Source organism: Cupressus sempervirens, chromosome 6, assembly GCF_028749045.1.
Source record: "Cupressus sempervirens isolate cs-2001-9-10 chromosome 6, ASM2874904v1, whole genome shotgun sequence".
Lineage (NCBI taxonomy): Eukaryota > Viridiplantae > Streptophyta > Pinopsida > Cupressales > Cupressaceae > Cupressus > Cupressus sempervirens.
The window spans coordinates 384,340,939-384,368,140 of NC_143123.1; the positions used below are offsets into that span (position 1 = coordinate 384,340,939).

Consider the following 27,202-nt stretch of genomic DNA (forward strand, 5'->3'; position numbering starts at 1 on the left):
AATTTAAATAATAATAAATAATAGCTTTGGCATGATACGAATCCACAAGCCATGACCCTTAAGAAAGAAGGGCAAATAAAACAAGCATCAAATTATATTACATGGCATTGAATAGGAAATGAGTAATATAAAAGATAGTAACAAACTATAGCGAGATTTTTATAAACACATTTTTTGTCTAAGCTTTGTATTAGCACCAGACTTCCTCTGATAAGTTTTAAAGTCCTTGATATATTTTCATTCTTGTACTTGAAATGTGATCACTTACCCTCTATATTTATTGCATGCCATTATGTGTAGACCAATGACACCAAATCATAGGTATCTTCAACACATTGTGGATGATCCCACACACCAACAAGAATGGGTTAAGTTCCTTAACAAGAAAATCTCAAGCATGTGAAAATACAAAGATCATTTGATCACCCTCTCAATGCAATCTACTAAGATAGAGAAAGGCAGTTTGTCGACAATCTTTTAGACTACATAAAAGAACGGGAGATAAAAAGACGGTTGACCACTACATATACATCTCAACTGAGTGACATTGCACAAAGGAACAAGTTTACCATCGTGGAAATTGTGGGATGACAAAGAAGTAAGAAGGGAGGAAGGATCCCCAATCGTGTCCAAAGCCATGAAAATGGATGCAAAGAAATCACAATCAAGGAACAAACAAAAATGTAGAACCGAAAATTGCATACTCCCATTTAGAATTCAGGCCACACTTTTGTAATCACTTTAGTGTCCATTCCCTTAGCATTTGTGTAGGTCCATTTCATCTTTTGCATTAGCAATTTTCCTCCCAAGATGCTCAAGGTCCTTGTCAGCAACCATACTCCAGCATCAACTTTGCATTTATCTTAAATGTTTCCTCTTCCACATCTTGTTTATAGCATGGTTCGCTTGGACACTAGCGCAGTGCTCTAACATCTAAGCACTACACACTCATTCATCGGCATTCCCAATGTTCAAATATCAATCCATTGCATGTTTTTTCTCTTGTCAATTGCTTTTACCGATGGAACAATTGGCAATTTTCTTGAACAATCCAAAAGCCTTTTTCCCTCCTATTCTCAAATTAAATTGAGATATTTTCTTTATTTAGACTCTCAAAAAAATTATTTATATCGCAACTCTCTTGCTCTCTCACTTGTTAGGGGGTTTCATCCACTACCAAGATTTAATTTTATTTGCACATCTCATGTGATAGGGATTTTCATCCATCAAGCGAGGTTTGTTTTTATTACGTTATTAATTGCTTTACATTTTTCTCTATCTATCTATCAAGTGGTTGTGGAGCTAGAAACACCAAAGCAAGGACTCAACTAAGGCAAGTCTCCAAACTAACCCAATCAATTTTCCCTTTCTTGCATGTGTGCAAGTTTATTGGAAACATCCAACCGCAAGGATTTTATCGAAAGGGTGGACTTGAGTTCTTGCCATATTTTAAGGATTTTTTGCTTCAATTCATATAGGACTACAGTGTGTCGTGCACACGTTTGTGCACTGTACCAGCATATGTGGTCGAGACACAAATTGGTGCAAAGGCTCCCTATTTTGTGCACTGCACCAGCATCTATTGTTGAGATACAGATTGGTGCAAAGGCTCCCTATTTCTTAGTCTTCACATTTCTACAAATAAATATATTCCTTCTCTTTATCTATAAAAAGATATTTCCACATTGTGATCTTGGCTCTCAAGGGAAGATAATATTCCTTTGGCGGGGTCAAATTTACATCATTAAAGGAACAAGCAATGTGCACAACACAAGGAGACCCTAGGGGTGTGAAAGGAAACTTGATGGCAAGCAGTGGAGGAAAACGCAGAGGAAGCCCCACGCATGAGCAACAACAGCAAGAAGCCCATAGAGAGACACACACAAGCAACAAAACACCTTGGCAATGAAACACATGAAGAAGAAAGGAGGAATGTCCAAGTAATAAAGAAATCAAATCAATTCCATAATTAGTTCATTTAATTTTTCTTTTCACAATGTCCACAATTATTGAAGAAGTAGAGAAGTTAATCACAACAAATAGGAAAACCATCACAAACTTGTAATATCTAGAGAAACTCTAGGTTACAAACCTATGATAAAGTAATAATAGTAAAGCAACAACCCTTGTTGTTGCATCACAAGAAGATCTATGGGACCCAATTTTGAATTGTAAAGTGGTGAGAGTGTGACATGCGGGACTCAGATGCAAGGTAGAAGAAAAATATGGAACTTTTTACTGCATCACCGCAAGGTTAACCATTGTGTAAGTTTGAATATGCAGACTTGTGAGATTCAAGATAGGCATTAGTGATCATTGACCTCGCATCCTTGTAGGCCTAAACTATATTTAGAAAAGTGAATTTTGAGATTTTTATGGAGTAAATATGTAACTACATATGGTTTTTTGCAGCTCCAAAACCCTTTATAAAGGCAACTCAAAAGGATAGTTGTGCGAGAAGGTGATACACAGCCATGTAAAATTCGTAAGGAATGTTGAGAAGACTTGCAACTAGATAGTAACATTGGTACAAGAACACCAAGCACCAAGAAGCTATAGGAGGTCAAAGATCATGAAATGAATCATTTGTGTCATATTTGAGTTTGTATGATGACTTTGAGTCCAATTAAATCATAATGTAATGTCTATGTGAAGCCAATTATAAAAGTTGGACTTGTTGGAAGTCTTACTGTAAAACTAAAATAGATCTAACTATGAATCACATCCATCAACATGAAAATAAATGTTAACACATAACACAAAATATTTTGGTTTCCCAAAAACCCTCCAAGGTGAAGGTAAAACAGGGTGGGGAAGACACCCACAAATTTTCACTACTACAGCAATAAAGTGTGTCTGTTAAGGCTACAATGTTTGATCACTTCTAGTGATCTACCTTGTGAAAGGTCTACCCTATTAGGAGCTTACAAGACTAATTCAATCTACCTTGATTAAAGGATTTAAACTTACAGCTAACTAAGCACTTTGTTAGGAGTTTTAAATAGGTCTATTAAAACCACTATGTCAAGAGATTTACCCTGATCCACTTGTTAGAATATCTCAGTACCTGATCCTTCGGTTGGCACGTTATGCTAAATTATTGATATTCTCTATCCTAGACTGATTTGATCTCCTTATCTAATATACTATGTTCTTTCCTTCACTGCTAGGTTGCTATATCTGATCTCTTCTTCTAATCATCAAACATAGCCTTTCTTTGCTCTCTCCTTGACCTTCTCACACATACATGATCATCCTTTCAATTTAGGGCTTGAACCCTTCTTAAACAAATAACTTGAGAAGGTTTTAGATCATATGATCAACGATCCAAAGTTCGCCCTTTTTCCGCTTAGTCCTTCTAATTTTTTGATTGGTTACTCTACTTCCTAGGGATTGATGTCCTCTAACAAAATGCGTAATTGCCTCCTTAGCTATCTCCACAATCTAAAAATCTCGCATAGAAGTTGGCCAAAAATGATTTACATAAGTGTTTGTGCCATCACAAACACATGTCAAAACTGGTTTACTCAGCCCTTGAATATCCTAATGCTCAGTTATAAATAATATTCATGTTGTCCCTCGGCTTCTACATGCTCGACAGTAATTGACTCACTCAACATATAATGTCTTTGCTTTATTGGCATTCACTATCTTTACTCAATATATGATATGGCTCGGTCCATACTAGGGTGTTCAGAAACCTTAGACTTGCTTGGCTTGTACTGAATATAATCAAGTCCATAAATACCCAGCCTTCATTGGGTGGCTCGGTCACAGTGATGACTGAACAACTTTGCCTAAAAAATGACCAAGTGTTGGACACTAATAGGCAACATGGCTTGGAGATCAACAATCTCCCCCTTTGACATTAGTGGCAAAAAGACTTTGTCATCACTTAGCATTCCATTCAAAATTACAAAAATAACACTCTCCATTAGACTATGATTTAGTCTCCAAAAAGAGATTCACTATATACATCATATGTACATGTCTCTCCAAAAATAAATAATCTTACCATTGATCTTTCATCGGTGCCACTGTTTGATCTGTCATCATATTTTCCTTTGCATAGCTCATATTCCCCCCTTGTGTGTGCTCTGTTTAGACTTTGTACATCATGATTATTATTTCCCCCTTGTGTGTGCTCTGTTTAGACTTTGTATGTCACGATTATTATTTCCCCCTTGTTTTTGACACTCATGACTTTGGGATTGTAGGGGTCAAATTGTACTTATCCAAAAATGCTTTATGATAAGGAACCATGCTTAAGGATGCAAACCTGGTTCCTGTGTTTTGGGCAGCAATAGTTTGTATAATAGTGTCATTGTTGAAGAGGGCACTAACAAAGGTATTTGGGTGTCTAGCTTTCATGCACATTCCAAAGATACAAAAGAAAAAGTTGACTGATAAGTCCTTGAAATGTATCCTCCTTAGATAGAGTTGAAGCAACAGGTTCTCCTACACCCAACTACAAGGAAGTTGCACTTCAAGAGAGGTGTCTTAACCCAAGAGAGTATTTGCAGTGCACTACCTAAAGATATTTGAGAGTAGAGATGATTAAAATGAAGATGTCAAACACGAAGAAGGTGGTGCTGCCCATTTGTTTTCAAATTAAAAGATCCATTGTCATCATTATCTGTTGTGCAAAAAACTCTTGTTTCACACCACCATGAAGGATGTGAAATCAGATGCAATTTCTAATCTTTCCACTTTAGGGCAATGTCATTGCAATGTCCCCAAAAGAGGTGATGCTTTTGAAGGCAACAAATTGTGAGGGAAAATTGAAGTATTGTAACCTTCATTGCCTGATTCTTATGCAATCCATTCAGATGGACCTTATCCAAGTCATAACAAACAACACTAAAAATTGCTGGGCAACTACTTCAGTAATGGAGGATATGAACACCATGTGCCATCCACATAACTTGATATTGCAAAATATTAACAAAAAAATCAATGAGTCAAAGAAATCTACATGGTCGAGGAAATTCAAATGTTTGTGACAAATCATAATATGTACAAGTCATCTTCGAGACCTTTTTCAACATGCAGCAGTTGAAGTTAATTTTATTTTTAAATATATTTTTAGAAATATAAAGTTTTAGTTTTTCTGGCATCTATATGTTTTTTCACCATGTTAAGTTGCTAATCTGTATCACAAAATCATCTTCAAAAGATGTGAAGATGCAAGAGGCATTGTGATTCATGGTCATCAACACTCTTTCAAATGTAGGGAAGCAATCAAACACTTAAAAAACACACACAAAAAATAAAGCATTGACCTTATAGATGATGTAGAATGGGCACATATTGAATACGCTGAGATTTACTTAGCCCACCCTAAGAATGATTAGATATACTCATAAAAATAGACTATATTAGGGTGAGATATGCTTCTAAAATAAGACCATCTTTGGGTGAGAAATGCTAATAAAACTAGACCATGTTTGGGAGAAATTTATGATGGCAGGGACTCAATGATTGAAAAAATAAGAAGCATAATAGAAGCGAAGGTGCACAACAACATAGAATTTTTCAAGAAGAGTGCAAAAATAGATTGTCGATTATTGTAACAAAATGACCACCTCTTGCTCCCTCTAACAATTTGCTCTACCCGAAAAATATTATAAATAAAAAATGCTTTACTTGCAAAAGTCACACCATATAAAGATACAAAGGTTGCTACCAGAGACAAGACTTGTGAAGGTGAAAGAGGCAAGCTCATCAAAACTCTTTGAGTTCAGTACCTGCAGGAGATATCTGCCTACCTACGATGGTTGTTTCAGTATAAAGATTGTGATCTCTGCTATGCATATAAAATATCTTTATCTCTGTGGTTGTCTACATTAATCTTTTACTGAGATGTGGCAACTTAAGGACTGGAAGAGTCTCCTAATTTATCAGGTCATATATATGAAGAGTCTTCAATATTTGCATACAAAAGGTCATATGCGTATGTGGCAGATGTGTATCAAAGAGTTCATTCTTGTTTAGGTGTTGGTAATCAAAGAGTTTCACTGTTACATGTCTTCTATTCATCTAAGAGTCACTGAATTGGAGCGACATGGCTGTTGAAGGCTATGTAATGGTTTCTGGTCTTACAACACTTGGCTTGGATTGTCTTCACTTTGTATTCTATTGCTATGTTGGAGGAGGTCTGTGGAAAACAGTAGACAATGAAGAGTCTACTCATTCATATCCAAAAGATTGATTCTGTTCCCAGGGCATTCTACATATTTTTCTGTAATAACATCTTGTGTGCTGGATGAATCATATGAAATAGAAGTCTGAATCTTCAGAAAGTATGCAGACCCGCTACACATGAAGTTGTACGCTTGACATAGGAGGGTATATATACCATTATAATCATTTTTCTGGGGTGTTGTAATTTTGTAATTTGAGAATTATTTATCAATGATTACTGCTTTATATTATCATGCCAAGAGCATTCATTAATATTTTGGCTTTAGAAGCTTTGTAAAATATTCAGCTTAGATACCGATGCATGCAGGAACGTGGTGGATGCAGAAGCTGACGCTGGGAGAGGCGGAGGCAGGCACGGAAGCCCTGTGGATCCCTCCCGGATGCAATGCATCCAAAGCTATCAAAAAATATATAGAACCTTGCAAATTCTTTCAACTTTTCTATGCAGACGTGCAGTACCAGAATCAATTAATGGTCGGTCGATAAGAGGAGGCAAGCATTACAGAAGATAGAGAGAGAGAGGGGCAAGCATGCCATCTGCATTTATTGCAAACGATTCCTATTACCTTTATTATAAAAAGTCGCATGTTTTAAGGTTCTTTGTGCATTTTTTTACACATTTTTTTCCTTCTTTTTTGAGATCTTTTGGCTATTTATTTATACAATGTATTGGATGCAGAAGGATCACAATATATTGTGCACATTCCTGATTTTTAATGAAGTTTATTGTATTTCTTATTTAATTATATTGAAATTTAATATATTTATTGTATTCCTTTTTTTTTTTATCGGTAAACGGCCGAAGCCTAGATTAATTATTATTTGTTGGAATTAATTATTATTATATGTTAAGCGAATGTAGATTCAAACCCAAGACCTCCCACATGAGAGGCTCGCAAGTTACCATTGCGCTGTAGGCTTTTGCCTATTGTATTCCTTATTTAATTGTATTGATATTTAATATATATATTAAATGTATAATTAGAAATAAAATTTATATGGTAATTTATTTATTTATTATTATTTACTAAGCTGTATATTAAACTATAAATATTTATAACTGATTTATCAAATCAATTGTAATAATTAGATTTTATTATTATACTTTATCATTCATTTATTGATTATCTTGTACTTTTTTAGTGTATTATTATCAACTTTATTGGAGGAAAGGGGTCAACACATGAACATAGATGTATATGATATGGTTTATTAGTTATTTCAATTTGAATATTTGTGAACTATTGCATACCTTAGGCTTAATCAATGGTAAAGTATCATACTATCAAATGATTTAATTTTGTATATTTCTTGCATTTCTAAGTTTCTTTGCATATATTCCAAAATATACACACACATGCATCCATACGAATTGGCATCCACCAGAAAAAAATCGTGCATCCCATACCCACTTCCTGCATCCGAATCAGTAGCTAAGATATTCACACATTCAGTAAAGTGACTCTTTTCTGGTGTGGCTGTGTTTTTCCCTCAAGAAGGGTTTTCAGAGGATAAATTTATTGTCTTATTGTTTCTTTTCTGATGTTTGCTGCTAATTTCCAAGCCTGGTCTAAAACATTAAAATGGCATCAAATCCAGGTTATGCAATGGCAATAAGCAGTGTTAGTTGTAAGTATTGAAAATGGCTAGGAAATGTCAAAGAGTTTCTTGCTCATATGTGATGGTCAACGTCCAGACATTGTGTGTATCGGAAGAGTCATTTTGTGATTGTTTGAGTCAGTTTTGACAATGAAACATCTCCACCTAGTAACTGGCGGAGTTTTCTGGTGGCATCATGCACTTTTGTTTCTTAACAGCATCGAAGAATGTTTATCACCAGCTCACATTTTTTCAGTATCTGCTGTAATTCATTTCCAATCGCATATCTTTTTTGTATATGTAATGTTACATTTCTTTTTTGTCTGCTGTCAACTCGTGAAGAGTTTCATTTATGGTGGAGATGTTGGAATTCTATGTCTCACCGTTTTGCGTAATTGCCATAGTTATTATGTCTCTTGGTTCGTGTCTGCTGAGTTTTAAAAAGAAAGACACAAGTAGTTTAATGTCAATGTGTGGAAAATATTTTGACATTCTGTAGCATCGATTGAAGGTATCTTAGTGGTCAGCATTTGGTGATGGTATTTTTCAAGTAGCAGGTTCAAACGTATTTTTGAGAGCTCTTGTTGATGAATGTTATGGAGATTACTTATTAAATATGAGTACTGAGACGGTCAGCACGTCACAAATGGAAGGTGTTCCTGGAGAATTTATTCATATCTAGGATTGGCCTTTCTAATTTCAATGAGGCAAATTGATCTTACAAATTGAGCAACGGTGATTGGAGGGTCACATTTTGGGCTTGAGCTTCTTTGGTTGCTAATTCTCTCCTATGTAGTTTCAATTTTATGTCAATACCTTGCAGCACACTTGGGTTACCTTAGATTTTGAGAGAGAGTTGAGCAATCGATCAGCAGATGGTACATATGCATATCTGTTGACCTATCATTCTGACGAAGTTTAAGCATTATATGTCCATACCTTTTACTAATTCTCTCCTATGTAGTTTCAATTTTATGTCAATACCTTGCAGCACACTTGGGCTATCTTAGATTTTGAGAGAAAGTTGGGCAATTGATCTGCAGATGGTACATATGCATATCTGTTGACCGATCATTGTGAAGAAGTTTAAGCAATAATGATAAGAATTTTATGTTCATACCTTTGACTAATGTTCATGAATAATTCATGCAATAATATTGAATCGTGTATGCTTTTGGCATTGGTCCTATATTTCTCTTCAGGTTAGTTTGATTCTATGAACTGCTATTAATCTCTCTAAAATGCTTGTAGAATGGACCGAGAAGCAACAGGACAATGACAAATAACATAAGGAATTCAAGAAAATAATATCCAGAGGGAGCTTGTGTGGCAGAGGGAGAGTAGCAAGTTCTTTGCAAGAGGATCAGCAAGCGATTCGGTGGGAGCTTGTGTGGCAGAGAGAGAGTGTCAAATCGTTTGCAGAGGATCAGCAAGCTTGAGAAGCAGTGTGGCCCCAAAAGCTCATTGTTTGGTCAAACATTGGAGCTGAATGTAATTATTGTGATAATCAAAGTTGTAAGAAAGTTTCCCTTAATGAGAGGGTTATCTCTGCTGAGAATGAGTCTCAGCATTGAGTTGTTCTTATTATAGCCTAATGCATTTTTCTCTAAATCGGAGAAGTTTTAGGTGAAAGCTCTTGTAATGAACTTTTCTCTGAAACAAAGAAGGTTGAGGTTCAAGCCCTTGTAATGCATTTTTCTCTAAGACAGATTTGAGGTGAAAACCCATGCACTTTCCTTTGAGATGGAGAAATTTGAGGTGAAAGACCCTATTGCTCTTTTCACTCATGGGAGTAGTAACCATAGTAGACGTCATGTTGAAAGACTCCATGATGACATCACATTGAGTGAATCCGTGATGAGAATTAGTGTTTCCACACATAGGAGTAGCCATGGTGAACATCATGTCAAGTGACTCCATGATGCTATCACATTGAGATAACCTCTAACAAACTTTGTTTTCCTCTCAAATCGGTAAAGCCATTGTGAGTGTCATGCTGAGAGATTCCATGACTGGAGTAATTGGTAACATATCTCCTTTGCTAAGAGGGAGTGTTAATGTATGGTAGCTGCAGGATATATCTGCCTACCTGCACTGGTTGTTTTAGTGCAAAGATTGTGATCTTTGCTATATATACGATGTCTTTATCTCTGCTATTGTCTACTTTAATATTTTACAATGATGTAGCAACTGAAGGACAGGACGAGTCTCCTTATTGATCAGGTCATATATATGAAGAGTCTTCAGAATTTGCATACAAAAGGTCATATGCGTATGTGGCAAATGGGTATCAAAGAGTTCATTCTTGTTTAGGTGTTTGGTAATCAAAGAGTCTCACTGTTTAGTAGTTTGCATGTCTGCTCTTCATCTAAGAATCACTGACTTGCAACGACATGGCTGTTGAAGGCTATGTAACAGTTCCTTCTCGGACAACAATTGGCTTGGATCATCCTCACTTTCTATTGTATCATTAGGTTGGAGGAGTATCGTGGAAAACAGTAGACAATGAAGAGTCCACCCATTCATATTTGAAAACTTAATTCTGTTCCTAGGGCATTCAATATGATTTCTGTAATTATGTCTTCTGTGCTGGATGAATCGTATGATATAGAAGTCTGAATCTTAAAAAAGTGTGAAGAGCTGCTATGCATGAAGTTGCACACTTGAGATAGAAGGGTTTATATACCATTATTATTATTGTGCTGTGCTGCTGTACTCAGTTTGTAAAATTAAGCATCACTTATCGATTACTGCTCTACAGTATTATGCTTACAGAGCATTCATAGATATTTTGGCTTAGAAAAGATTTGTAAAATATTCGAACACATTCAATAAAGTGGTTATTTTCTAGTGCGGGTAGGTTTTTCCCTCGAGGAGGAGGGTTTTCCAAGGATAAAATTGTGTCCTATTGTTTCTTTTCTGATGTTTTGCTGCTTATTTCCATTCCTGGTCTAATACATTAACATTTGAAGTGTATGGAAGCAATTGAATACAACAAAAAGCATTGATTCTATAGAGCTTGCATGGAATATGTTGAGCTTCACTTAGCCCATCATAAGTATGATTAGATATGCTAATACAAGTATTTTGGTGATATTAATGATGTTAGGGACTCCATGATGGAAAAAATAAGGACCCTAATGAAAAGGTGCATAACAACTTGAAAGCATTTTTCAGAAGAGTGCAAAAACAACATCGTTGATTATTGTAAAAAGATTACCACCCCCTTGTATTGCTCTCAGCATTTCCTCTAACCCCAAAATAGTATATTATAAAAAAGAATTTCCTTGCCAAAGATAGTAACACCATATAATGATGCAAAGGTTGCTACCAGATACAAGACAACCATCATACATCCATTATTTCTACAAAGGACTTCCAAGAACTTGAGCACTTGCAGGATCTAATAATAAGAGCTCTAAAAATATAATTTGCATGAAAAGGTAACTACAGTTGTGCATGAATATGCATGAAATCTCTTCTATAGTTAGCAGTTATTCAATGTGTCTAAGACCTCTCTATTCATTGAGGCAAATGTAATGCATTACTTATCGCTGACCTTCAAACAGCTGATCCTTGATCATGAGATCAAGAAGTTTCTTGTAATCAGTCTGAACTATTTTTCTGTGTTTTTACAATTTCTTCTTTCGGTATCAGTTGTTGGAATAGTAATTTCTCCCACTTCACATGGGAAGAACATTAGTCATGTAGACGCTACAGTTGCACATGAATATGCATGAGATCACTTACATTTTAGCTGTCTTTCAATGCATCCAAGGCCTCTATTTATTACGGCAATTATAATACAATTCCTTATCTCTGATCTTTTGATCAATAGAAGAATATTTAATTGTTTATTGCTGCTGCAATTTGTCTATGTTTGTGCTTCTACAATCACTTAGGTGAAAACTTTAAAAACCAGAAGCAAACAATCAAAATGTTTCCACTGTAGAAGACTCCAAACGTTTATATTTGTACGTGTTTGTGTTAATACAAGCATAGAGATACCTAAACTAGTTTGGCTTAAAAGATAAAACATTCTAACATAAAAGGCTTAACAAAAACTCTTAAGACTTGTGGGAACTCACTCTGAACATATTTGGGTAGTTGAATAGATGAGAAGATGAGCAAATCTGCACCATCCAAGTGCATTCTCATGGCCAGATCATGTTTGTTTATGTACTCCACAAGTGTTGCAAATGACCGTTCACTATGAAAAAAAATTGCAAATAAATATTAACTTTCTACAGATTCCAACAAACTTTCAAGGAAACAACTTTGAAGACAAAAAAATAATTAACCCATGATATTAAATACTTTCTCTAAAGGCATACCTTTTGCCATCTTCTGGAAAGAAGTAAAGACCCACATTGTCATCGGTGGGTGGAGACTGCTCAAAGCGTTTTGGCCATGCCTCAGCACGATGAACTTGCTCCAGGTACAGTTGCAAGCCAAATTGTTTTGACATTTCATATACTTTAAGAGATGCAGTAGTAGATGGATGTGCTTGTATCCCATCATAAATGACATGTCCAATACCAATATCAACATTGAAAGTACCCCTTCAATACATAGATCAATAACAACAATCTTTTTAGAGATCGCACAATTCATGCAGAAACAACTAAAAGTCTATATCTTAATAGAAAATTAGAACAGAATGAAAAACCATTAAGGATAACCTATTATCATGCATCGTAACATATAAACCATACTGTTGCCTACAGATTCAAGTACCCCGTAAGTGAAAAAATCTAAAGAAGAGGTGTGTGCAGATTCATACTTCCATAATATGAGAGATTGAGGCACTGCAAGTTGTAGTTGCCGTGGAGGCGAAGTTACACTAGAGAAGTGTGTACAGGATGGCGTGCTTTGTGCAATAAAATCTCTTCCACATGTATTTAAAGATCGATTCTCCAATTCTGATGAAGATGGTACATTTATTTCAGAGAAATGTATCATGGAGTGACCCATCTTTTCTTTATCATACTCATTATGGGATCTCAGGGAATGATTGTTCCAAGAATCTACATTTACATCTAGCTTCCCTTTGTCTGTGTCTTGGGATATAGAATTCTTTCCACTGCCTCTATTATCGATCTCATAATCTCTTTCATTTACAGTCATCATATCTTCAACTGTTGACTTGCCAATTAAGCTTTGATCTATTTCTTTATGATTATTAGTTACCCCAGCAGAAATGACATCATAACCTGCATATCAACAAGAATTGATGGTACCATCACAAAAAACACATTGCTCCTTTAAATAACCACCAGCACCAAATCTGAAAATCCCTACCATAATTTAACTAACAAGTTTTTGCACAACAAAAAATGAAACTTAAAATAAATTAGTTTGTAATAATATCGCTTTACATTTATTTGGTTATAAAATATTATTATCTTCTGTATTCATTTTATTTAAAGAGGTGACAACATTATCAGAAAGATAACTGAGGACTTTATCATAAGTTTCTACTGAGTGTGTATATTACTTTGTCCTGTCAAAACTGGGAAATCATTAACTAACTAACTTATCATCATATCATTATCATGTTATCGGCATTCAGTTCTATCCAATTTAAAAATCTGTAATTTGACAAACCTGAAGAATCCCCTTTTGCTATCAAGCCACTGCTAAACTCTGATAAATCCACTTCCATAGGTGATAAAGATTCTGGCATTTTTGAATCATTATGCTTATCAGACACTTTATTTGTCAATTTTAAGCCATCTTTGTTCAATTCTGATACTCTGATGCTATCAGCTGGCACGAATTTCTTAAGTTCCATTCCACATTCCACTGCAACTTTTGATTTAGACAACTTCCTGTTTAAAGATGACTGCTCGTTATTACTGCCAATCTCTTTACTACTTCTTAAGGATGTTTTTGCTGAATCCAAAGTATTTGGGCAGGATGAATCAAATGATTTGTCTACAGTAGCACTCTTTGATCCAGATGACACAAGAGCTGGAATCACCTGTGCCTCCAAGACAGGTGATTGTCTCAAACTTGGTCTATTCTCAGAGCTCTCTTTCGAACAATCAGTATCATTAAGACTTTTAGTTGCTTGCTTCTTCCTGCCTGGAAGAGAGTCCACACCACTACAACTCCTAAGCGACTGTTTCTTGCTAGCAGGAAGGGAATCAGTACCTTTGGAATTCTCAAGTACTCCCTTCTTTCCAACTGAAAGAGAATCAGTACAATTAACACTACCAAGTGGTTGCATTTTGCTAGCCGGAAGAGACCTGGTATCTTTTGAACTCTCAGGCGATTGCTTCTCAATAGCTGGAGGAGAGTCAGCACCATAAGAACTCTTAACCACTTCCTTCTTGTTAATAAGAAGTGAGTCAGTACGACTGAAACACTTAGGTGATTGCTTCTTGCTACCCTGAAGAGAATCGATACAGTTAGGATTCTGAAGTTCTTGCTTCTTACTGACTGGAAAAGAATCAGTGACCTGAGAAATCTCAATTTCTTGTTTCTTATCACTTGGAAGAGAATAACTACCATCAGACTTCTCAACTACTTGTTTTTTTCTGATTAGTGAAAAATCAGGGAAATAAGGGCCATCAGAATTCTTAAGAACTTGCTTTTTTGTACTTCGGAAAAAATCAGTACAATTAGAACTATTCAGAGCTTGCTTACTGTTATTTGAAGAATCAATACCATTACAACTCTCAGAGTTTTGTTTCTTGTTAATAAAAAGAATTTCAATGCCACTAGAATTCCTAAGCATTTTCTCTTTGTGTTTTGGAAGAGAATCAGTTTCATTTGAACTCTCAATTGCTTTCTTCTTGCTAGCTGGAAGAGACTTGGTACCATCAAACTTGTCAGGTTCTCGCTTTTTGTTAGGAGAATCAGTGGCATCGGAGCATTCAGAGGCTTGCTTCTTGATGGTTGGATGAGAATCTTGGCATTCCCCTAGAAACTCACTCAATTGTTCTTGTGATGGCTCAAGTTCAGAATACAACGATGATGCAACTGTCCCTCCTTGTGTGGTTTTTTGCTTCAACATGCATATCTCACAAGTCCAACAAGCTTCCCCATCAGAATCAGGCTGCACCGGCATGCAATATCTGGAAAAAAAGACAAAATATATGAACCATCAAAAAAGCAACAATCCAAATTTGATTATCCAGTCATAAAAGCAGTCATGGTTAAAGACAGAAGTTACCATATAGAAAATAATCAACTATAAAAACCGCAAAAGAGAAAAATTCTTATAATAATATGAACAAACAATAGAATCCATGGTATGAAAAGAAATAACATACAGAAGAGCAAACACCCCAAACAAAATGAGCTTCAAGCAAAAGTTAATATGCCAAGCTAAATACCAATAGGGTGCATGGAAGATGTCAGATATGGTAGAACCTTGAGTGTAATGTCCACATTTTTGGCGAGCTCCTGTAGTTGATGGAGTCAAATCATTATTGCGACCCTCATGAGCTGACAGTGTGATTTGGGGTCTCAGTTGTGGACTAACCATTTTTGGTGAGTATGACTCAGGCAATTGTCATATTTGGCAGTGCAGATGGTGGTGCGTGCTGGAAGGTTGCCATAACTGCATCGGATCACGCTATTTATTGTGTGAGCCCATATTTATTACTTAATAATTAAAATTTCATTATTATAATAGCACTTATGTTTTACTGGTGAAGCTTCTTAAGTGAAGTTGCATTTGGGAAACTTTGTGCCAATTGGGGTTATAAATATAAGCTCATTTTGATGGAAAAGTATCTGATGATCCGATTATCGAATTGACTATTTTGCTTTTGTTGTCTTTGTGTGGAATTCTAAGGTTGGTGAATTTTATGCCCTTGCTGTTGTGTATGAGTTCGGGAATTGGTATTTCTAAGAATTGGTTCATCATCTTTCATTACTGTCATCACTGTTGCTTGAAAGATTTATTTGGGTGAGAGTCAACTGCAAATCTGTTGCAATTAGGGTGTTTCAATTCTGCCTGCAATTAGAGTCACATGACTCACAGCCCTGCGTGGAGTATAGTCTTTACTGGCAACGCTACTTCTAGCAGCCACGGGTGAGAAATGGGACATGACTGTGATTGCTAGGGAGAACGACCATCCTGGGTCAAATTGATTAAATTCTGGGTGGTAATTATTGGGCATAGGGCAGCATAGAGTCTGCTGCAATAAGGTCACAGCACCACATAAACAGGTTCCATATTTGTCTGTAAACAATCTTTCTGGAAAATATTGAATATAGCCAATAAATCCTGTTGCAGCATTATCTGATAATCAGTAAATTGCAAAACTTGTAGTGAATGGTGTGAATTGTCAATTGCATATTTTAGGATTTCATACCAATATATACATTTATGAATTCAAATTCAAAAAGCACAAAAAACCACAACAAAACATCTTGCACTTTCATCTGCACAGCCAGTTGAGCCAGCTCAGGCTCTCTACAGAGGTATCAGAGCATGCTTGCCAAATGTTTGACGAAATGCCAAACACTATTTAGTTAAGAAATAATTGGTGTTTGTTGAAGTTATATCTGGCTGGGAATAATACATTGAGGTTTCCGAATAAATCAGAGAGGGGGAAACAAATACAATGTGAGGCATTTTGGATGTACTTCCAATGACTGTTGAAAATTGGAATTTTAGGGCCTTCAATTTCAAGTGTATCCATGTAAAAAATTGGTGGACGGATCAGCTGATCTCCTGGCTAAAGCTGCTTCAGACCTCACACAAAGTGGGAATTAAAAACAGGTCAGAGGTGTTCTGAGAAGGTGAATGAAACCTAACCAAAGCTGCAAGACTTGCATGCACATAGACAACAATAATAAACCCTAATGACTCTGGCATGTTGAATACAAGTTATAATTTTATTTCATTACATCTTTCTAAAGTTTTGAACCGAGATTTGACTTATCCTGGATATCTACAAATGTACATTATGGAGCAGCATGTTTCTTCCATTGTGATCATATCTTGGTAAACAGGCTCATAGACTAGACATACAGGAAAAGGCTAGCATAGATGGGTCAAAAAATAGACCAGTACAAGCATGACAAGCTTTAACCTGGTAAGCAGCACTTCCATATTAATGTAATTCCCTAGTTATATTTTTTCTAATTGTCTTTAATTCTTGTGAACTGTTGGGTTTCATTTGCCATCCGGTTTCTGCCTTAGAATTAGAGGATTATATCTTAATGGAAAACACTTTCACATTAATAGCAACAAAGGCTAAAGAAAAAGAGTTTGCAGGAGGGTTGCAAATGCTGGTAGGGATAATAGTCATTATATTAGAGAGAGGTATGGCTGTCATTTAACCTGTCAAATAGACAAGAATATGAGCAAGGGGGAGAGGTAGCTGCTTGATTATGTACCAAAAGAACCAGGATGACTGGTAAGCCAGAGGAAAAGTACTCAAGATAGAGAATGCAGCCAACGGCAGGAAAAAGGATACCATTAAACCTTATGTCATCCTGGAAATGACAAAAGAGACAAACCTTTAAAAAGTGACAATTGGACATACAATCCCAACATAAGACACCCAAAGCAGTTTAAATGTAAACCTGATAGGGAAGTGACTAGAATATCACAACTAACTTATGCAAGCAGTTTACAAGAAAAACCCATTAACCCTGCCACAAAATGCACCATGCACTCAAAACTGTAAGTACAAAATTCCAGCTAGGACAGGTATCGACAGAATAAGATTATCACAAACTATGTCTGGCAAGGTAGGGCACTAAAAAAAGTTGAGCACTTCCAGTTTATCTCAAGTATCACAATCTACCATAGTATCTATGTGATACCACCTAAACAAATATGTGCCAGTAATATTCTATTTTTTCTTATGCCAATTGGATAAAGAGTTTAACAGAGAACATACAGATGTTCAGCACCCTTGCACTGTTTGCAAATATATAGACAATCTGCAAAGCCTGCATCGCCACAAATATCACAAACCTGAAACTGCACAAATAAACATCTAATATAAAACACTGTATGAATATTAACTCATTTATACCTCAACAAATCAACCTAAATTCTGTTGAGTCCATACAGAATATTGGAGATAATAATATTGTCTTTTACATATAAACCTTAGGAACAAAGCCATTGAGACAAAATAAAAATTAAAACGTAACCATAAGCCCCAAAATTCATTAAACTTACCAGTAATCTAATCATAATGTACAACCACTCAAAGTTTACATGTGATAAGGCAAGAAAAGAATAAAAAAGCACTGCCATGTAAGTGGGACCATCCTTTGGCATGAATATCATAATCCACAAACTCTTTAAGAATATTTTTTTCTGTCAATCCCTTGTAAATAAAAAGTGTAACACTGGTACTGGAGTACATCGAGACAAGTTTCCGGGACAGGGGCACAAATGGCCTCAATTTTGCGACGGCAGTAGGTGGTGGGGATCGTTGAAGTTTGTAGCTGCAATAGAGATCTTTATCTCTGATTTTATGAGATAGAAATATGTTTGTTACAACTGTTATGGTCATCTTCAGCTGAAAGAGATACTTGTGATTATATTTAACTAGATATTACGCAAAAGACATGTGGCGTACGTCATGCGAAGAGACATGCATATGAAAATGTAAAGTGTTGAATATATGCAAATATGAAGGTTCTTATTTTTGGGACTCAAAGAGACCTTTGTGAAAGATGAAGTCTTATGCAATCTATTTATATATATTGTAAATCAAAGATGTGGATAGCATTGTACTCAAACATTTTATATCAATAAAAGTCATATTTTGCTGGTGTGGCTGCATTTTTTCCTTCAAGTGGAAGAGTTTTCCTAGGATAATTTATTGCGTCTTTTGTACCCGTTTTTATTTTGTTCTTTGCTGCTGGTTATCTCTAATGTTTGGGCAAAAACATTAACATGATATCAGAGCCTACTTCAGATAACAGCATTAAAAGAAGTCTCTCGTGTCCATTAGTCTGGGTTTATATTTCATTTGCAATTTGAGAGGCTTGTGTTTTGGAGATCTTTACTAAAATATCAAGAGCCTATTCTCAGAGTTTTGTATGTTTGAGAGATCTGTATTATTAGTTGACAGGAAGTTCAACACCTTTCTTGCCTTGAATATTCAAAAAGAGATTAAGCATCATTCTTGTCTGTATCTGATTTCGTGACCAAGCTTCTTGTCAGCATTATTTCTTTGCTATCTCATAAGCTGAGAACGATATGGAAATGGAGGCAATCCTGAATCTGTTTACGATGAAATTCACACTACATCTTGAGATGGAGGTCCAACAATCGAGTTACAGAAGCAACATGCATCAAGCGTCTGAAACTTCACAAGAGCATGTTGATTTGAAGCTAACGATGAAGCTAACATCCTCATTTTTTGAAATCATACTCATCGATTTTCTTTTACTGTCGTCTTGTCAACTGTGGATATCTACATGGAGTGTTGAATTTTTAGCTCATGAAATTGCATTCCATCTAAACTAAATTGCTGTTATACAATATTATGAATGCTAACGAAGGAATTTAAGCTCCTCATATTTTCTATATTCAATGGCCAGGTAATTGTTGTCCATCTTTGAAGAATGAATATTCTCTGCCATTATACTCTCTCTGCTGGCATGAAAGGTTACATGCGAGTAGGTTTTCTTCTCAATGGATTTCCAAATGTCTCAAATGGCAACGTGTCTATATTCTCTGCCATTATACTCTCTCTGCTGGCATGAAAGGTTAAATGCGCGTAGGTTTTTTTCTCAATGGATTTCCAAATGTCTCAAATGGCAACGTGTCTACTTAGAAATTAAATGGCTAAGCTCACCATCCGTTTCACTCTCATTCAAACGGCTCCCTTGTGGCGGTGACTTTTTGGGTCTATCGTTGTTACTTGTTTATCATTGTCATAACCATGCAATATGTAAGGCCTGTTTGATGTGTGCATGATTTATTGTTTTGGCGAGACAACAAGCATTCCGCTATTTTCATGCATTGTGGATTCTTTCTCCCATTACCTCTTCATTGATGACTAGCGGATTCAGTCCCAATGGCTTCAGCTGTCATATTTATTCCAATCTTATTGTCGCCTTCGTAACTATCATCATGGTCTCTTTGTATTGCTTCGACAGTTAAGGTTGAATGATGAGTGGATGCTCTTAGATCTTGGAAATCATTTTGCTAACTGAAAAACACCCTTTGCGATGTTTGTGGATGCACTAGAACGTCTACTGAAGGAGATGGGTTCTTTTATTGTCAAGCATGTAGAAATCAATCTCAAAATCTTATGCAGCAGGCAGTAGGGGATGATGAGATGAGAGTTAATAGGAATTACAGACAGCCGACTAGTGCAAGTGACTCGGATGATGATGCTATAAAGGATTTTGTATCCCACACTGTTTGTGCTATCATTGATCCTGAAACTTTAGCTTGTAATACAAGAGAAAAAATACTGTTGGAAGACCTGCTCAATTCCTTTGACTATTAAGAGTCTCTATGGAAAAAGGAATCTCTTCCCTAAGAGAGGAAGAAAATGATATTATATCAAAGCTAGCTGGTTATTGGGCAGTAGCTTGAACATATTTTTGATATAAGAAGTCAGTGTTGCAATTGTAAGAAAGAACCTTCACCTCTTTCGCATTAATGGAACTTTGATGCGGAGCTATGATTGTAATCAACTACCTTGAAAAAGGAGGACAGCCTAGGATTCAAATTGAAATCTAGTGCTGCTGACAGATGAGTATTGTTTATTATGTTTTTACTTTCTCATCAATTTTTAATCTCTGGAACTATTATACTTATCATTTTTGTGGTTTGATCATTATTTGATGATGACAGCATTCGATGAATTTGGTGTGCGAGCAATATCAGAAGTATTGGCTATCAACACTGCTGAAGGGAGTTGCTGCTCGTCTCACAGCTTTTATGATTCCTTGGCATTATGAGGAAATACTGTTTCCTGACTTCAATTGTTTTAAATCTCATAAGCCTCTGTTGGGCAAGTGTTTCTGTAACATAATATGAATTTGCACTAGACTTTCAATAGTTTGCAGAGGCCAGATCTGAGAGGTGAAAATAGGACTGGTTTCCAAATTGCATAGACACTTCAAATAGTTATTTTAATTTGTTCAAAACTGTTTTGATGTTCGTAGCATTCTTACTACAACAATTTCTCTCTGTCCAAATGGGGCCTATAATGGTTTTTCTCTTTCTCAAATTAGCTTATAAATGTTTTGTGTAGTGCCTGCCCCTAGTTCGCATTTTGCTATTGTTGCCGAACTCTTTTAGGACAGTTTTATGTTGATGATTATTAGTGATATTATTTTGAGATTATTAGATATTGTCTCAGATTCAGCTTATTATATGATGAGATTACTTAGACTCTACATCTCATGTATGCATGATGATTGTTACATTACTTTCAATTATTGATGATGATTAGTTAGATGGTTTATTATCACATGTGTTTTCTTATGGATACTTACCCCATACTTGCATGTGTATGGTGTGCGTGTTTGTTCTTCTATTTGTATGGCATTTTTGATGTGGTTAAAGAAGAGAGTCGTAGTCACCTGCTAGTCGGGATCTACACGATGCACCACTTCCTGCCATTGCCTGTTTAGCTTAGCATATATATATATATATGTACATGCATGGTTTTTATGCAGGTTGCAGGTACCAGGTATCGACTTCCCTGAATTGCCAAGATGAGCGTACCCTATCGCATTATCTCAATGGTAAGAGAGGGGAGATAAAATTCTCAAGTCCAAATCTCAAGCCTTTAAGCCATTTGTCCTAATTGAAAATTAGGACAAGTATCTGAGTTGAGTACCCTCTGAATACGTCGGATGACATAATTCGTGATATTAACCCTTTTGGTTTGATTTTGTATGTGTTTTGCTATAATGGGTTTTCGTATTTTATGAGTCTTTGGTGTATTTTCTATTAATTAAGCCTAATTAAAAGATTTAATTAATGGTTTAATTTAATGAAAACTTAATATGATATTTATTTTATTTAATTAATTGAGAAATTAATTAAATAAAATAATTAAATTTAAAGATAAAAGTCATAAGTTTAGATTTGGAACGTGATAATATTTATTTAATTTAATACTAATATATTTAGAGTTCATTTTTAAATAAATGCTAAATAATATTATTATTTAAGTTAATAAATATTTTATCAAGTTTCAAAAATAAATTTAAAAAGTGGAAAAGATATTAAAATTATTAAAAGATTATAAATTGCATGATGTGTGCATGTGATTAAAAAATATATATATATTAAGATAAAACAAGTCAATTTATTAAAGTGAGTGCATGAGATTTAAGAATTAATAAATTAATTTGAAAAGAGAAAAGTGAATATTAAATAAATTAATGTGCATTATTTTGATATTTATTCACATAGGAGTATGCGAACTCTCGGGAGTTGTCATGTAGACAACACAGGAGTTTGCACTCTAATTATGCACATGTTGTCTACACTTAGGAGTTAGCACATTATTTGAGCACATGGTGTCTACAACATTCTAGAGACCTCATCATGTTTATCTTCTTATCATGGAAGTTATGTGCTTAGTTGTCACGCTTATCTCCTAGTTCTTTCTAGACACATTCTAAATGCTTCTTAGAGGCCTTTATATAGACGCTCTCCTAGTGTGTATGGACAAGCTTAGATGCATTCGAGAAGCTCTTATGCTTCTACATGCTCATATGCTTCCACAAGCACTTTTAGTCACTTGGGGGTTTCGGTTGGTTTGATTCTTGGACGAATGGCGAATGTTGGAGAAGGAAGGGATTTTTCTATGGCCTTCTAAGGCATAGCAAATTAGCATCAGTATCCAAGTGCACTCGTGATTTTCGCATATTCCATTTGCACTCTTTCTCTTCCTATATTCATTGTGTCTGTTATATGTGTTTGAATATATTCCATGAACGAATCTTCAATCTTGAAATTGGATTCTAGATATGTATGTTAATTTTTATTTGGTTGCGAAGAAAACATTAGGAAACCGTAGTTTTATTTATGAAGGAAATTCATCACAAACTACCCTGTCGCTGTCCCCACTAGATTTCCTGTCGCAATGCAATTCTAGATTTATAGTTCTATATGCTATCTTCCTGTCGCCACAAGATTTCCTGTCACAATGCAATTCTGGATTTATAGTTTTGTATGCTATCTTCATGTCGCATAAGTTTTCTATTCTGCCACTGCAGCAGGTTTGGGTTTGAATTAAAACAGAATCTTATTTTTATGCATTAGTTTTATACTATGTTACCCCGAGTTTCCGGGACGGGGGGACGAGGAAACGGGTTTCCGGGACGGCTTCTTTTTTGGCTGAAATAAGGGACGGCAGGGGACGGCTATATATATATATATATATTGTTGACAGACATTTTTAGCTAGCGGATTTTATAGCTGACCTGAGCAACTTAATTTGGTGCTGCGTTTCAGCACCTTTGTAATTAATTGCACTAGGATTGGAAACCTTCATTTTGGGCCATTATAACTTGGCCATCATTTCAAGGACAACTTTGCATGTTTGATATGTGTAAACCCTATATTTATGTTTTTTGGACAGCTGACTTCTAGGCAAGTCGAGTATCAAAATCTGCATATCCATCTCTATTTTATCTCAAAAATAGTAAGGAAGGTTGTATTTCAAGACTGAAATTTCCAAGGCAGATATTAAGATTATTGTATGTTTCTAAACTCAAAATATAATCTAAAAAACTGTCTTTAGTTGATAAACTCAAATCTAATTCTGACATAATATCTGAGCTGTAATTGACGTATTTGAATGCAAATAAATATTCAGAATGTTTGTGCCCTAGTTTACAATATTTGTTATCTTTTCCTAGCATCCCTATTTGAAGATATTACACTATAACAGCTTCAAAAGATGAAACTTTAGCATAAAATATTTAGCTAATCATGAATAACAGCTACGTAAAGTAGAGTGTGAAATGTTTTCTCTATTGTACCCCTGGGAAAACAATAAAAGTCTTGTATATTAATAGTGAAATTTTCTGGGCAGATACTAAGATTATTGTTTGTTTCTAAACTCGGATTACTGTTATGTTTCTAAATATTTAACTAATCATGAACAACAGCTAGGTAGAGTGTGATCTAATATTTTCTCTATTACACCCCAAGGGAAAACAATAAAAAATTGCATATCACTAGTAATTATTTTTTTAAGTTGAATTTTATTTTAAAATTGGAAACTTCAAGCAGTCCCCAGGACGGATAGGAAACAGCTACGGAGTCCTGGGGACGGTCAACACCATCAGGAAACGCGTTGACTGTTTCCGAATTTTCGGGGACAGGTTTTCGATTTTTTTGCTTGGGTGGGGACGGCTTGGAAACATTTCCGGCCGTCCCCAAGTCCCCGAAACGGGGACGGTTTTTGAAACTCAAGGCTTAAGGCAGGAAACGCGTTTCCGAGTAACATAGGTTTTATATGATATATTAACTAATCTAATTAAGTTAAATTTAATTAAGACTAGTTAATTGTAGAAGTGTAATTAATTATTAGTCAATTTAAGTAAATGGAGTTTTTCGATTTTAAGGACATGGTAAATTATTATGATTTGAATAATGGGAGATGCTCTTGGAATTAAGGGAGTTTCATTTAATTATTAGTAACATTGATTTTAGTAAATAATGCAACGATTTTATTAAAAGTCAATGGGAACTAGCTTAATGATTAAAATAAGTAAGTAATTATCTTCTGATTATTCTAGAAAATTGTTTTAAAATAATAATTCTATGCTTGATTTAAAGAGATAAATGGGTTGAGTTGTAAATTAAATGAAGAATCTTATACACTTGAAATGTACTTGAAAACGAAAACTGAAACCTAATATTTGGCTTAACCATGTGATTGTGAAAGCAAACTAAAATATGTGTTTGTATCTTGTTCTTTATGCTATCCATGTTTGGGGTTTGGGTGGTCCTAGAGTGTTGACTAGTTAGGACGTCTACCAAAGGCTTGGGAGTTATGCGAATGTGATGGCATGTTGATATCATTTGGTCTCGATCTTTTTAAAACCCAACCATGGTAATGTGATCGTATGCTCTGTGAGATGTTGTATTTACTGATTGTTATTGCTCATCAGTCTTCTTGAGTGAAGCTGAGTTATATGTATCTGAGACACTTGACTTAACCATTTTGAGTCATCAATCAATTATCCTTGGATTACTTTCCAGTCACCATGATGGGACTAAAGTGTTGATTTATTTCTTGATGTTGTCATGTTGTGAAATGTTTTGACTCAACCATTTTGGAGTCTTCGATCAGTGTTACTTTGAGAAACTTTTTGGTTACTTGTTGAGAACCAATGGATATGGTGATTTATCAGTGATAGCTTCAATTGCCAAGAGAGAACTGTTGTGTTCATGATTATCTATGGATGCTTTTTAGTTGCTAATGGAGATTTTGATACTCTTATTGTGGATTATCTTTTGGTATTTTTGTAGTCGCTTGTATAAGACTATGGTGATTTTGTGATTTATGGTTCCATGAGCCTAGGGTAGGTTATCTACTTGTAGTGTCGGGAAGTGGCTTGCAATGGGGGCCGAGGCCCTAAGTGGCTGCTAGGGTAACTCATTGTAAGTTGTTTTAACAAGTGAAAACATTTAAACTAAATAAGGATTAAATGAACCTAATAAGATAATTGTTTGTTCTCGCCCATGCCTCGAGTGCTAGTACAGACTAGGATGGGAGTAGAGAGAATACTTGGTTGCGACCTTGCATTCCGTAGTATGCCTCGTCAGTATAAGAGGATACTAGTGGCCGCATAGGGATCACTAGAGGGCCGAGGTCTATTGAGAGACTACCAGGGTAACTCTAGCGTGATCCGTCCGATGACACTTTCCCACTTGCATAGTAGGTTTCCTACATGTCTTTGTTGTGCCTCTGGGATTAGATGTCGATTTTGATTAGAACCTTTGAGTTAGTATACTTTTAGGATTTCCTGGACTTAGAGAGTACTTGTGTTATGTGATTTGTTATCTTGTGTTATGTGATTTGATATCTTGTTTGGGACTCGAGACTATCTCCTCAGCACGGTGGGAGTGGGCCATTTAGGTTTCACGCGATCGGGTGGTAGTGCTTTTTCACTCTTACCATTTGAGATCCGTCTAAGACATTGTGGCTGATGCATTCCTTGTTGGCATCTATCTTTGTTCTGTTCTAGGATTATGATGATGGACATGTATCCTTATATTGATGATTAGCATATGATAGATGATGTTGTTTACTTATCTTATGCTTTATTTTGCATGATTAGATTTCTGATGCATATGTTGTAGCATGTTAGATTGCTTTCTACATATGATATAGTATGTTTTAGGAGTGACATTTCTACTATGATAATACCGATGATCTCTTCGGTGATTTGGGATGTTACACACGGAGGGATGGCTAAGACCCACGATGGTCTAATGATGCTATTTACGGTTGGGAGGAACCATGCACTTAGATAATTATGTGTTATGTTTTATGGTTATCTTTTACGATGGATGTTTATATCTTCTATGATGATGTATCATGTATGACATGTGGTTTCATTTACCTTATTGCACTTGCATCATGGAATAGTATAGGATGATGATGTATCATGTATGACATGTGGTTTCATTTACCTTATTGCACTTGCATCGTGGAATAGTAGAGGATGATGATGTACTTTATTTTCACACATGTATATTCTTTTAAGCTTTTCGTACCCTGTGTCATGTACAGTGGATGATTGAGCATTCTGAATTTAATTGTCAAGAGGCATTCGGAACACGTGTAATATGGACATTGGACTTTCTATTTATTCTTTTATGTAGATGTGGTAGTGGTTAGACTTAGTATTAATTAGATTAAATGTGACTCAACGTCTTGGGATCCTTAAAGAATGTAACCTGTTATGTATGCTTACAGTTGATTGTACGTTATTGTTTCCGCTACTATGTGTTTGATATGAATGGTTTATCTTTCATGTTTTAAAAAAAAAAATTGTTTGGCAAACTTAGTAAAAATTTAGGTTAATTCTTTTGGATCCTTTGGCGGCGCGTTACATTTTGATGCTTGGAGACGGCTGTTATTTTTGGTGTCACTGTAAAAAGCAAAACTGAAAGGAGGAACAAGTCAAGATGCAGCCCATGCAAGCTCTTGGTGTGACTGCTGTGATGTATGTTGTCTGTTTTGATTCAAATAACCCTTCCATAGCAATGATGAACTTATCAAGCAGCAAGTTCTTCGTTTTGGTAATCTTGCCTGGCTGTGAACGGAGTGGGTAAATCTTTACTTTGTCAAGTAGTGAAAAAAAAGTGTTTATTGCATATGCAAAATGATCCTTAAAAAAAAAAAGTATGTCAGCTGTAAGTTTCTCGATGTCATAATTATCTTCTTTTTGAGCCTACATGGAAGTCTATGGG

At 35.6% G+C, this 27,202-nt stretch overlaps 1 protein-coding gene across 3 annotated transcripts in view; it reads right to left on the reverse strand.

Annotated features, from left to right (window-relative positions):
• Positions 1 to 27,202, reverse strand: part of LOC149552667 (uncharacterized) — a 95,788-nt gene that overhangs the window by 9,902 nt on the left and 58,684 nt on the right. For all 3 annotated transcript variants that reach the window (XR_016352964.1, XM_089788231.1, XM_089788232.1), the window contains exons 3-7: positions 17,673 to 17,755; positions 13,411 to 14,885; positions 12,587 to 13,016; positions 12,138 to 12,365; positions 11,892 to 12,013 (exon numbers count right to left, since the gene is read on the reverse strand). Coding sequence is in view for 2 of the 3 variants with exons in the window: in XM_089788231.1 (XP_089644357.1) it covers positions 11,892 to 12,013; positions 12,138 to 12,365; positions 12,587 to 13,016; positions 13,411 to 14,885; positions 17,673 to 17,755 (2,338 nt within the window). In the remaining variant the exon portion in view is untranslated. The remainder of the gene's footprint in view (positions 1 to 11,891; positions 12,014 to 12,137; positions 12,366 to 12,586; positions 13,017 to 13,410; positions 14,886 to 17,672; positions 17,756 to 27,202) is intronic.